This window comes from Loxodonta africana, chromosome 5 (assembly GCF_030014295.1).
Source record: "Loxodonta africana isolate mLoxAfr1 chromosome 5, mLoxAfr1.hap2, whole genome shotgun sequence".
NCBI lineage: Eukaryota > Metazoa > Chordata > Mammalia > Proboscidea > Elephantidae > Loxodonta > Loxodonta africana.
In genome coordinates this window covers 47,538,421-47,552,600 of record NC_087346.1, presented here as the reverse complement: position 1 = coordinate 47,552,600, position 14,180 = coordinate 47,538,421, and the positions used below count along the sequence as shown (strand labels likewise).

Sequence of the window (14,180 nt, the reverse complement as noted above, 5' to 3'; positions counted from 1 at the left end):
GTATGCAGTGGTTAAGAGATGCGACTCAGAATCAGGCTGCCTGAGTCGGAATCTTGATTCCACCATATACGTGCTGTGTGATTTGGGGCAAGTTATATTATCTCCTCATGTGTCAGTTTCCCTCTCTGTAAAATGGGAATAGAGACTGATAGTAACTACCTCATAGGATAGGCATGAGGATAAAATGAAACACTACACGCACTTAGAGCAATGCCTGGCACCCAATAAATATTATATTACACTGTCATTATCATTATCACAACCATCAGCATTGTCATGATAAATGCCACTCTTTCTATGACGCTCTTTAGATTTTCAAACTGTAAGACTAGAACTAAAAGAATATATCTCCTTTGCTTAATCCTCACCAGTGAAAATATGTTCAGAGTACTTATTTAACAATATTAAGCACACATTTTCTTGTCTTCATTTTATTATTTTTCTTCTCTCTAGGTTTTGTTAGATCTCCTTAAAGCTAAACTTTTAAAATATTGAATTTGCTTTTTTATTCTACCTACATATCACAAAGACAAATGTAGGTGACATATGCTTAGATATAACCAGTACATAGAATGTGTATCATTTAAAACTAACTGCTTATGCTATTTGCTACCAACTATGGCTCTGGGTTTGTGAAATGCCATTTATTCCTTTGGCAGTGAAAAGGAACATCATTCCTGGCTCTGAGAAAAGAAGCGATGAATAATATCACTCACTCAGAACGTTGGACGTCAAACTGAGGACACAGTAACCTATCAATAGATAAAACACTGTCATATACTCACCATTATTCCTAGCTGATCACAGAGTTCATAGAATTCATCCTGCTCATAAATCCCTCCTCCCCAAACCCGGAGAGTATTCATGTTAGCATCCACGGCAGATTGCAAAAGGAGTCGTAACCTATAGAAGAAAAGACAACTTAAACTATCTGATCCGAAATTTTAAAAACAAATCCTAATTTTAAAAATTTGGGATATTAAAGAAGAGATTTAAAAACACATTGCAGTACATAAACACATTTTAAATCTCTGGTACATATTTTAAATTAATGATAGTTTGGGTACAATGTTAAGTGAAGAAAATGAGGCAAAATTACCTACACGTTAACTGTAACCAAGTAAAACACACAAACTTAGAAAAATTATGAGTGGTATCTTTTCTCTGCTTTCTAAATCTTTAGTAATGTTATACATTATTTTTAAAACCAAATTTTTGTTTTAAAGTTATTCCTGTGGAAAAATATAGCTGGAGACCTAGGAAAGCATGCGATGAGTTTATATAACCATTTCAAACTATAAGACCAAAAAAAAAAAGAAGCTTGAATATTCGAACCTAGCTCATCCTTATCTCCTTTTTCACAATTCTAACAGCCCAGCACTCCTTCCTCTAGTACATTTCCTTTCTACGTTTTCCAATTCCTATTCACATTTCCCTCAGAAAAATCTGGAAACTTACAGCCACTTTGAGCATATGTACCCTCCATTCCTAGAACACTATCCAGGAATGAACAAGGAGCCAAATAAAAGGCTGGTCAGAGACCCAGAGCATTGTGCTCTCAGCAAAGGTACCCGTGGGCAGCTTTACTAATAGGCCCAGCAGTGCTGAATAGCCCTTCTCCCAAAACAGATAGGAGGGGAGCAGATCTTTTGAAAAAAGAAAAAAAAAACACTAGTTGCCATAGAGTCAGTTCCGACTCATGGTGGCCCCATGTGCATCAGAGTAGAACTGTGCTCCATGGGGTTTTCAGTGGCTGATTTTTAGGAAGTAGCTCGCCAGGCCTTTCTTCTGAAGTGCCTCTGGGTGGACTCAAACCATCAACCTGTAGGACAGCAGCCCAGCACGTTAACCATTTGCACTACCCAGCAACTCCGTGAAAAGGAAAAAATGGGGCAAATTATCCCGTGTCTGTGCCCGGAAAAGAATTTTATTTTCTTAAGGAATTCAACACAATATTCACATTTTGAAGTAAAAGATAATTACTACAACTTTTGATAAAGTGAGGTTTTAATTACTAGTCACATACACATTCTAATGTTAAGTAATACATTGTAATGCATTGCTACAGCTACTAACCAAAAGGTCAGCAGTTGGAATTCACCAGGCTCTCCCTGGAAACTCTGTGGGGCAGTTCTACTCTTATTCTATAGGATCGCTATGAGTCGGAATTGACTCGATGGCAATGGGTTTGGTTTTTTGGGTTTTTTAATGCATATTTATACATTTTTAAATAAATGTATTTTCACTTAAAAGACAAACCCAAATTATAAACCCAATTAGGAAACATTATTTTCTTAGCTTCAGAAAAACACAATTTTTTTTCTACATCTACAATAGGCAAATACCTCAGCATGAAGAGGTAAATATAAATTCTCTTCTTTAAAACATACTGAAAAATACTTAAGATATTCTTCAAAAAATTGAAAAGAAGTTGAATATAAGCCTCTCCGACTTCCCCCAGAGACAATCTAAAATGTGCATTAGTCATTTTCTTTTTTCTCCAGAGTAAATGTTTAACAGTTTTCTAAAGATTGGATGGCGTCAGTAGTCTGAAATAGGTTAGGTATAAGACTATATATAGATTAGGAAAACGGAATATATCATTTAAAGATTCTTTCCAGTCTAAAGTTTCCATCATCCTAGAATTCTATATTGCCCCTCAGTTCTGTCCACTGGGATTAAAGAAACTCAAAATGAGCAACTCTTAAGCTTTGTGGGACATTTGAAAAAGGAACAAGACAAGAAAGATGATAACTTACAAGTCAGAGGTTACTCGATCCTGGAATGAATCTGCTGGGATCCAATTTGAGCCTTTCAGAAATATGGGAAACCCATTAATTTTGAAGTAGAAGCTCAGACCAGAAGACCCTTCTATAGGTTCCTCTATAAGTTCCACTGTCCTAAAATAAACCTGTCATGAACAGAAATAAATACTGAATATCAAATAAAAACATAAGCAAAGAGGTAGAAAAAGAAGAGCTACCTTCTTGAACAACTTACAAGAGCATAGTTCAATATTAATTTTCCTATTTGCTATGAAACACTTAACATGGAAGTGCACACTTCAGGACAATATATATATATATATATACACACACACATATATATACACACAAATTATTGCTGGAATCTGTTATTTCTTTGTTTAAGAGGAAAATAATGGAAACCATCAAAGAGTGAAATATGTTGTAATCTTCCTCAGGAAATAGACATGTGTACTTATATCAAAACAAACATATTTGAAGATAACATTTCAAAATGAAAACAAAAATTGTTATTTCACAAAAAATAAGAGAAAAATGCCACCGGTTAAACGGATACACCTTTGATTCTCATTTCAGAGATATTAAGATGTGCATCTTAAGGTTGGAGAAATAGAGCACAAGGCAATTCATAATTAAACAACTCTCCAATCTTACTAACGCATTACTGTAAAAACATTTGGTTTAATGGCTAATTTAATTCTTGGATAGCATCGTTAATGTACGGGGTGTCCTAATTGAAAGAAGGTTGGATGGGAACACACACTCCTATGCTATTATTGCTACAAGGGAGGAGGCTGAGACCTTTGTGCCTGTGACATTGTAGTCAAGTTCTCCCACAGTTAGGCATAGTCAGCAAGACCCTGAATAGAGATGCTCTGACCCTCTTATCAAAACCTGTATTCTTTCCAGCCATAAAGTGAATCAAGGAATGAGGGACATGGTCCTACACCCATAAACCCCAACCTTGAACCAAGATTTCATACTTCTCTAATTAAAAATAAATGAATTAATCTACTTACATTCATGACATAAAAGTACCCACTCATTCTTCCACTTTCTTACACTTGCCCTTATTTATATGACAAGATATCAGAGTTAGTTTTATGAGAAGTCACAGAATAAGGCCTGGATGAGGAAGATCTTGACAAGGAATTGCCACATGTTCTTCAGGGTTGCAAAACATAAAGAATGCACAGTGATTTTCAGAAGTGAATTTTAAAACACTGACAATCAATTCAAACATCTGGAACAGCAGTTCCCTAAGTGTGGTCTGGGGACTGCAGGGAATCACTAAGCCTTTTTCAGGGGGTCCTTGAGTTCAAAACTATTTTTCCTACCTTCTCTTCAGTGGATGGCAGAATATTCCAGAAGCTACAGGATGTGTGATGACAGCATCACTCTGGTAGCTAATGGCATGTGTATTTGTATATGCTGCTGTGTTCTAGTTTTAAGGGAGAAGTTTAGGGCATGAAGAGGTGAGTTTTCAGAGACTAACTCAATCTCTTCTCAGTACTTCTAATGTGCTCTTACATATGTCTTTGGTTGTTCCTGCTATAATCATTGTAACCTCATTACTGCTCTGGTAAATCTTTACTTTGAATACCAAAGTTTCCCCTGCAATCTAAACAAGAAACACAGAAGGACTAAGTACCTTTTGTTAACTTGTTCTGCAAGAACATTTTTAAATTTTCAAACTAAAAACAAATTTTATTATTTTATTTTTTTGTTGAGAATATCCACAGCAGAATACACACCCATTCAACAATTTGCACACGTACAGTTCACTGACATTGATAACATTCTTCAGGTCGCGTAACCATTTGCACCCCCCTTTTCTGAACTGTTCCCCTACCATTAACATAAGCTCACTGCTTCCTAAATTTTCTATCTAATCTCTGAGTTGCTTTTGTCAATTTGATCCCACATAGATAGTTCTTAAAAAAGCACAGTGTTCAAGGCTGACACTAAATTTTAATTTTAATTGAAACATTTTGGATTTAATTTTTTTTTCATTCTAAAAGGAAGATAATTTACACAATACTTTTTCTTAACTTCAGGATGAATCACTGGTTTACAAAGGAGAGATGAGAAGCTTTGCATTCTCAACCTCCAGTTGCACTGTTTACACCTAAAAATGCTGGGAAACACAAGACAGAAAGGGCCACATGAACCAGCGACTACATCATCCTGAGACGAGAAGAACTAGATGGTGCCCGGCTACAACCAATGACTGCCCTGATAGGGAACACAACAGAGCACCCCTGAGGGAGCAGGAGAGCAGTGGGATGCAGACCCCAAATTCTCATAAGACCAGACTTAATGGTCTGACTGAGACTGGAAGGACCCTGGTGGTCACAGCCCTCAGACCTTCTGTTGGCCCAGGACAGGAACCATTCCCGAAGCCAACTCTTCAGACATGGATTGGACTGGACAATGGGTTGGAGAGGGATGCTGGTGAGGAGTGAGCTTCTTGGATGAGGTGGACACTTGAGACTATGTTGGCATCTCCTGCCTGAAGGGGAGATGAGAGGGCGGAGGGGGTTAGAAGCTGGCAAAAAGGACACAAAAAGAGAGAGTGGAGGGAGAGAGCAGGCTGTCTCATTAGGGGGAGGGTAATTGGGAGTGTGTAGCAGGGTGTATATGGGTTTTTGTGTAAGAAACTGACTTGATTTGTAAACTTTCACTTAAAGCACAATAAAAGTTATTTAAAAAAAACTGCTGGGAAAAAAATGGAACTGACATACCATGGAAGGAAAGAATGTACTCCAAAGAAAGTGGATGAAATGATAATAAGAAATGAAAATATGATGAAAGCTGTCTTTCCCTCAGCTTTATAGGTATTAATAATTTACTTTATTCACTCTTATGCAATAGAACAATTTTGAATAATATTTATGGTGTAAGTTAATCTGTGGTGTCATTCTGAAACCAATCACTGGGAATATAAAGAAAAAGGAATTGAATATTTGAAGCATAGACATGATGAGCTCTTCGAAAGTCAGACATTATTTATTACATCGTTTCAAACTAGAAATGAAAAAGCCACTGATGCATCTTACAGGGTTAGTTATTACACTGCCTTGGTTGGAGAAATGTCATGTTAGCTGAGCGGCAGTTACACAGCTGACGTTGCTGAATGCCTACTGGACAGAAAGTCAGCAAAAGAAATCACAGCACTGCCTTTTTTCTGTTAAAGACCTAACTGCAACATGAAGGTTGTGTTGATATCTGAAGAATCATACTTGTTTGTGCCTTATAAATGGATGAATCTGCAGAAATTGATGGACTTGCTGTTTTGCTTGCGTTCTCCACTCTCAGCATGACAAATCGTCAAAGAAGAGCTTCTCTTATGTGAATGCTTGGCAGCAAATTAAAGGACTGCTGAAATACTCCAAGTATTAAATAACTTTTTTGAATCTCAAGGTTATGCTGCAACAACTGTGTTAGCATCTGCACTAATGTGGTGGATAATAATGCCCGTGCCTTAGCAGGGATCAAGGCAGTGACTCCAAACCGTGCTACTAGTCATTGTATCCTTCACCTTCATCCAGTGGCAAGCAATTTCACTTAAGGATGTTCACAATCTCAAAAAAAGTTTAATCACAGAATAAAACATCCTTTGGTGGTTACAAGGACAGGGAGGGAGGGAGAGGGGTATTCACTAATTAGAAAGTAGACAAGAATTATCTTAGGTGACGGGAAGGACAACACACAATACAGGGGAAGTCAGCACAACTGGACTAAACCAAAAGCTAAGAAGTTTCCTGAATACAACCAAACATTTCGAGGGAAAGAGTAGCAGGGGTGGGGGTCTAGGGACCATGGTTTCAGGGGACATCTAGGTCAACTGGTATAACGAAGTTTATTAAGAAAATGTTCCTCATCCCACTTTGGTGAGTGGCATCTGGGGTCTTAAAAACTAGCCAGTGGCCATCTAAGATGCATCAATTGGTCCCAACCCACCTGGAGCAAAGGAGCATGAAGGACACCAAAGATGCAAGGTAAATATGAGCCCAAGGGACAGAAGGGCCATATAAATCAGAGACTCCATCAGCCTGAGACCAGAAGAACTAGACGGTACCCAGCTACCACTAATGACTGCCCTGACAGGGAACACAAAAGAGAGAGTCCCTGATGGAGGAGGAGAAAAGTGGGGCGCAGAACTCAAGTTCTAGTAAAAAGACCAGACTTGAGGGTCTGACTGAGACTGGACAGACCCTGGAAGACATACATGGCCCAAAACTAAAACCATTCCTGAAGTCAACTCTTCAGACAAACATTAGACTAGACTATAAGACATAAAATGATACTCATGAGGAGTGTGCTTCTTAGTTTGAGCACATACATGAGACTAAACGGGCAGTTCCTGTCCAGAGAGGAGATGAGAAGGCGGAAAGGGACAGGAGCTAGTTAAATGGACACGGGACATCTGGGGTGGAAAGGAGGAATGTGCTCTCACATTATAGGGAGAGCAACTAGGGTCACATAACAATGTGTGTACAAATTTTTGTATGAGAAACTAACTTGAACTGTAAGCTTTCACGTAAAGCACAATAAAAAAAGAAAAAAGAATGCTCTTGATAAAGCAGTAAAAGTTATTAATTTTATTAAATCCCAACCCTCGAGCACACATCACTTTAATAGTCTGTGTGATGAAATGGGAAATACACATAAAGCACCATGAACACTGGCTGTCTTGAGGAAAAGCACCTGTGCCACCGTTGAGCTGTACGCTGAATTAGCTATCTTTTTCATGAAAGTCCACTTTTATTTGAAAGAAGGACTGACAGACAAACTATGGTTATTCAGACTTGGGCATCTGGCAGATATTTTTTAGAAGATGAATGAAATAAGCTTGTCACTTTGAGGAAAACAACTGACAGTATTTGTAGCCAATGATAATATTCAAGCTTTCAAGCAAAAATTAGGCGTTAGAAAAACATATGAGTCACTATTATGAGCTCAAAGGCTTCCCAATACTTAAAAATTTTTCAAATGTGAACAGTTGTAATGTTATCAAATGTAAGTTTGACCTTGTATAATGACGTGTTTCAATATGTGACAGATCTGTAAATCTCAGAAACCACATTTTGCAAAATATCGATGCATCATATTACAATATCAGACATGGGGAGAAAGATTCATTAAGGGAGACCAATGGATTTTAATATATAGAATATGAAAAGTTCATCTACAGGGTTTCAGATTCCATACTGCAACTGACCTCTAAGAAACTACCACTTGTTAAGCTTTAGTGTAGTATCAAAGAACATCCACAATTATCTGAAAGGATATTAAAGTACTCTTCCCTTTTCCAACTACATATCTATGTGACAGCAGATTTCCTTCATGTATTTCAACCAAAACGATAAACTGCAAATTGAACACAGAAGCAGATGAGAATCTAGTTGTTTTCTATTAAAGAAGACATTAAAGAGATTTGCAGACAAGTGAGACTATGTCATTATTCTCACCAACTTTTTTCTAGTTCCAGAAAATACATTCATTTTTCATAAAAATAAGACATTTCTATTAACATGTCATATGTTTATTATTGTTATTTGAAACAAGTAATTTTTTTAATTCTCAGTTTCCATTTTTAATATAGTAAATACCAATACACATAACCCACATAAACAAAAGCACTTTGGGCTCCTCATAATTTTTCAGTGTGCAAAACAGTCCTGAGTCTAAAGAATTTGAGAAGTACTAATCTGGGAAATAAAACTCACATCTATTTCTTTCATCTACAAATGCTACATATAGGATTAACTATAAAACACAACACCTTCTTCTTTTCTGTACAAATTTTCTAGTGAAAAAGCATCCATCCCTGCCTCCCAATAATCCTACAATAACGATTTTCTGATGTAGGTCAAGTAAATTCTAAGCCACCTGACAGCACCTCAGAGATGAAGTAGTCACTACTAGCCACTTTCTTTGACAGGTTAAAGGCTGACACTATCATTAGTGTCAGTAATTCCCCATCTCCTCTGGTAGTCCTGATACGTAACACAAAAGCCTCCTTCTATAACAGGTAGTTTACATCAGAGAAAATAATGGGCTCTGAAAGAGGGTTTTTTGGAAAAAAAAACCCTACAGAACACAAATTTACATCCAGAGTGAATATATTACTTGCCCATGAGACCGAAAAAGCAAATTACTATCTAAAAGTAGCAAAAAGGTGTAAACAGCTAAGAATCTAATTGCGTAAGTCAAGCAATTTGAATTTAAATTTTTTTAATTTCCAAATTTTCCTATCTATTGTTGAAGGTTTTTTAGCTTCTTACTAGATACTTTTTTTCATACACTTCATAAGGACCACCTTTTTTAAAATAGAAAGATTAACTCAAAAAGTGCAGGATTCAACTTGTACAAGGCAAGATCATGAAAGTTCCATAGACACTTCCAAACTCCCTGAGGGACCAAATTGCTGGGCTAAGGGATATGGGGACCATGGTCTCAGGGAACATCTAGCTCAACTGGCATAACATAGTTTATAAAGAAAATGTTCTACATTCTACTGTGTTGAGTAGCCTCTGGGGTCTTAAAAGCCTATGAGTGGCCATCTAGGATACTCCACTGGTCTTACTGCTTTGGGAGCAAGGAATAATGAAGAAAACTAAAGGTACAAGGAAAAGATTAGTCCAAAGGACTAACGGACCACATCTACCATGGCCCCTACCAGACTGAGTCCAGTACAACTAGATGGTACCTGGCCACCACCACTCACTGCTGTGACAGGGATCACAATAGAGGGTCCAGGACAGAGCTGGAGAAAAATGTAGAACAAAATTCTAACTCACAAAAAAAGACCAGACTTGCTGGCCTGACAGAGACTGAAGAAACCTTGAAGAGTATGGCCCCCAGGCACCCTATCAGCTCAGTAATGAAGTCATTCCTGAGGTTCACCCTTCAGCCAAAGACTGGACCAGCCCATAAATCAAAGCAAGACTAAAGGGGCACACCAGCCCTGGGGCAAGGACTAGAAGGTAGGAGGGGACAGGAAAACTGGTAATAGGGAATCTAAGGTTGAGAAGTGAGAGTGTTGACATGTTGTGGGATTGTTAACCAATGTCATAAAACAATACGTATACTAGCTGTTTGATGAGAAACTAATTTGTTCTGTAAACCTTCATCTAAAGTACAATAAAATAAATAAATTTTTTAAAAAGTGCAGGATTGCTGAACTCATTCTTTCAAACAGGAGTTAGGAATATCTTAACTAAAAGGCTTCAGAGTTGCATGACTGATAAGTAAATACTGTACTTCTCAAATATCTTTCCTTGGCAGACGAAACAGATGATGACGTAATGAATCACTGATTCATAAACCGAGGGCTACATCTCAGCTGTCTGTAATCAGATACTTAAAAAGTTGTCATGCAATCACTGGATTTTCAAAAGGGTAATTTTCTATTTAAAAAAAAAAAAAAACTGAATGTTGGGTAATTTTATCTGAAAGATTTTTCAAATAATTTTCATGGATTTCCAAAATACACCTTCTAAATAATTTCAAATGTACTACCAAGCATTTTCAGAGACAAGCCCAAACCACATTTTTGTCCTTGCTCTGAAGGTTCACTATCCACTGCTCTGACCTGCAGAGTGCCGAGAAATAAACTCTGGGTCTCCACAAATAGCTTGCCTCAAGCAGGCCTGCGCAGGATGATGCAAGAAAGGTTCTCTTTGTTTTGCCCTTGGCAGTTGCAGCTGGAATAGCCAGAAGCTAACAGATTAAAGTTTACATCAGCATAGCTACCTGATATCCTTGTAACAAGTGGTATAGCTAGTATATCTGACACCAAATGGGATCACTTTTTAACCTCTCTCTCGTATGACAAAATTATTTTCAGTAATAAAAAAATGAAATGAAGAATGATAATACCCAGAAAATACAGACAGCGAAACTTTTCTTCTCTTAAATTTTGTACGTAATCATACATAAAGCTAAAAAAACTAAAATAAGTATTATAGTAAAAAAAGGGGGAAAGTAATAGATTCATGTGTTTATTACATTGATATGTTTTTGAAAAAAATCTACATATTGGTTTGTTGTACTAATGAATAATATTTGCTTCTTTTGAGCCTTAACTTCTAAAAATCTGTCAATAACTTCATCAAAATTGTTCTTTTTGCATAGATATGCTCAATAAAGAGTACAGCCAGATTCCTCAACGGATCTTCACACAGTTGATCAAAAAACATTTTTTTATTAATTTTGATTTGAAAATGTTCTTTCAAATGAAAGTATTAACATAAAGATGAATTTGACAGGTATTCATAAAAGTCCCAATTCACATTAAATTCTGGCAAATACTATAGTATCTACATCTGTTTCTTGGAGAACCATTTGAGCTTCTCACAAATAATTCTGAGTTGAAAAATTCCCACTTTCCAACTTTTCTTCTGCAAAAATCAGAGAAAAGGGCTGAATGATATTGAACGTGGATATTATTTGATCCATTGCTTTAGAACAAATAATCCAGTTCTTGATGAACACGATTGGAGTGTCCAAAGATTGCTATCTTGATGTCTTCAGGCAATATAAGACCAACACCTTTTCTGCTTCTCCTGGCATTCTTCCCCAAAATATCCACCTTCTCACATTTTGTTGTTGGATGGTTAATGCCTTCACTACAATTTCTGTGCACTGATCTTCAAAGAGGAGTTTTAAAACCTGGCATATCACTGCATGTCATTCAAGGATTTCAGCCATTTGTAAACACATTTGTGTCTGATTAACCACATCTAAACCTCTATGCCAAGAAACAAGATAACTCAGAGAAGAAAAATTGCATCAAGCAGAGAGTGACCTCTTAGCGGATGCAATGTGGCCACATTTCCTTCGAATCACGCGCTACCAAAGTTGAGATTAACTTTTCAAAATCTGTCTTTACCGTGCCACAGTTTTATAATGAGTATTCCACCTTGTCTTGGAAAGTCTTTCTGCAGTTTTTCCATCAATGAGGTGAGATTTAAAAGAATGAATAAATTTTTCTGAAGTTCCAAAACTCATCACACATAAAGAAATACTTCCAAAAGAGCGAATTCTGCTTGGTTCGGAAAATGATTTCCAGAAAGCAGAAATAAAATTTGGGATTAATTACTTTGATTTTTACATGAACTCCACTGTGAATACGGGCCACATATGCATCACTATTATATCCTTGACAATGGCAGAGGTTTAAGGAACAATGGTCCCAAATAAAAAAAAAAAAAGAAAAGAAACGACGGTCCAGTTTTTTCAAGAATCCTTTGTGAGTTAAGCAGTACTCTTTCCAGAAATACAGAATGGTTCTCTACTTCAGCCCTACCGTCTTTCATATGGACACACTCGATCAATTCACACATTTGGTCTTTGTATGAAGCATCTAAAATACTATCAAAAACGATTCTAAGGCACTGTCTTTTTAACATCTGCCATCACTAATGTCATATTTTTACTTTCTTGATTTTTTTCTTTAGTTTTAAAATAAACAACTAGCAATGCAAAGAGAAAAAAATTCAATTCTAACACTATAATTAGTAAACTATTTCATATTTTGAACACGTGGGGTCTCCATGAGTTGGAATCCACTTGACAGCAACCAACAGCAACAAATTTTAAACACAAAAATAACTCCAAGAAGACACATAGAAGGACAGAATTGAAGTAATTCATGTTCAATTTTCTTTATAATCATTATGCTATCACTATCTATTTTGAATTTACTTTTAAATACAAGAATATGTAGTAAGGCAAGGACTGGAGACATGGACTGTGCCCAAAGCAAGCTCGAAAAATTCCAAACTATTACAGATGAACTTATTTTCAAAATGACTGGGTGAAGCTGAGTTTGCATGTGCCTAGGGACAACTATACAACTAAGAGGCCAAATTAACTTCCATGTAAAATGCAATGTTTATTAAAGGATAAATAACAACGCTATGCTAAACCTAAGTCTATAGATATATTATTAAAAACATAAAAGTAACAGCAGGAATTGTTTAGAACTTAGACCAACAAAAGATTTTTCAGGGAGAAGAATGTGATCACTAACCTTGCTTAAATTGCCAGTGCATGGTAATAATAAAAACAGGCCAGCTCTGTACACCAATGTTCATTGCAGTGCTTTTCACAACAGCCAAAATGTAGAAATAACCGAAATGAATGAAGTTTTTGCTTGGGAGGCATTGAGTTTATGTTAATGGTAGTGGTATAATTAGGAAAAAGGTAGTGATATGGGTTGCACAATATGAAGAGTGTAATCAATGTCATTCAATGGTACGTGTAAGAACTGTTGAATTGGCAAATGTTTCATTGTATATATTTTCACCACACACACAAAAAAGGCCAACATCTAGGATACTCCACTGGTGTCACCCCTTCAGGAGCAAGGAAGAATGAAGAAAACTAAAGATACAAGGGAAAGATTGGTCTGAAGGACTAATGGACCACATCTTCCACAGCCTCCACCAGACTGAGTCCAGAACCCAGACACCCTTTCAGCTCAGTAATGAGGTCACTCCTGAGGCTCACCCTTCAGCCAAAGGTTGAACAGGCCCATAAAACAAAACAAGACTAACGGGGCACACCAGCCCTGGGGCAGTGACTGGAAAGGAAGACGGAACAGGAAAGCCAATATGTCGTGGGGTTGTTAACAATGTCACAGAACAATGTGTGCTTGATGAGAAACTAGTTTGTTCTGTAAACCTTCATCTAAAGTACAATTTAAAAAAATTAAAAAAAAAAAAAAAGCCAACTTGTAGTCTACATACAATGCACTCACTCCTTACAGCCCACACGCACCCAGTACAAACGGCTCCCAAGGCCACCCTGGGTAAGCCACTTATGGCCTGTAGCCATTTTGGAAATGCTTAACTGAACTTCTGACAGGGAAGAGGACAAAATAAAGAAGACAAACTTCATAATTGCTGTAAACTCTCAGTATTGATCAAAAGTGCAGAAGTGTCAAAGATACATTTTAATTATTCTGAATTCCATATTCTGCAGCTCTGCACTTGTAAGCTCTACATTAATTTATCTATTAATAGTTTACATCTGATTGTTACATACAATAACGTAATTGGAGAATCTTGATGCCAGGTCAAATATAAAGAGCAGTTACCTTCTGCTGGATTTAGCAAGATTTACCTCATATAGCAAATACTTGCACAACTTTTACAGAATAAGTTATGCTGAAGAGAATTATCAACTAACTGATTTGCAATTTTTCCAGAAAGGCAAACTATAGCAGTCACTCAAAATATTTATTATGGCTTTAACACACATTACCTAGCCAATTCAATTTAATCAACTAACGATTCTGACTCATAGCGACCCAACAGGACACAGTAGAGCTGCCCCACAGGGTTTTCAAGGCTGTGACTTTTTGGAAGGAGGTCTCCAGGCCTTTCTTCTGAGGGGGTGCCT

At 37.0% G+C, this 14,180-nt stretch overlaps 1 protein-coding gene across 2 annotated transcripts in view; it reads right to left on the bottom strand.

Annotated features, from left to right (window-relative positions):
• The window catches only part of MANBA (mannosidase beta), a 142,849-nt gene that overhangs the window by 51,065 nt on the left and 77,604 nt on the right, over nt 1–14,180 (bottom strand). For both annotated transcript variants that reach the window (XM_003410496.4, XM_023548535.2), the window contains exons 8-9: nt 2,760–2,911; nt 786–903 (exon numbers count right to left, since the gene is read on the bottom strand). In XM_003410496.4, coding sequence (XP_003410544.2) covers nt 786–903; nt 2,760–2,911 — 270 coding nt within the window. The remainder of the gene's footprint in view (nt 1–785; nt 904–2,759; nt 2,912–14,180) is intronic.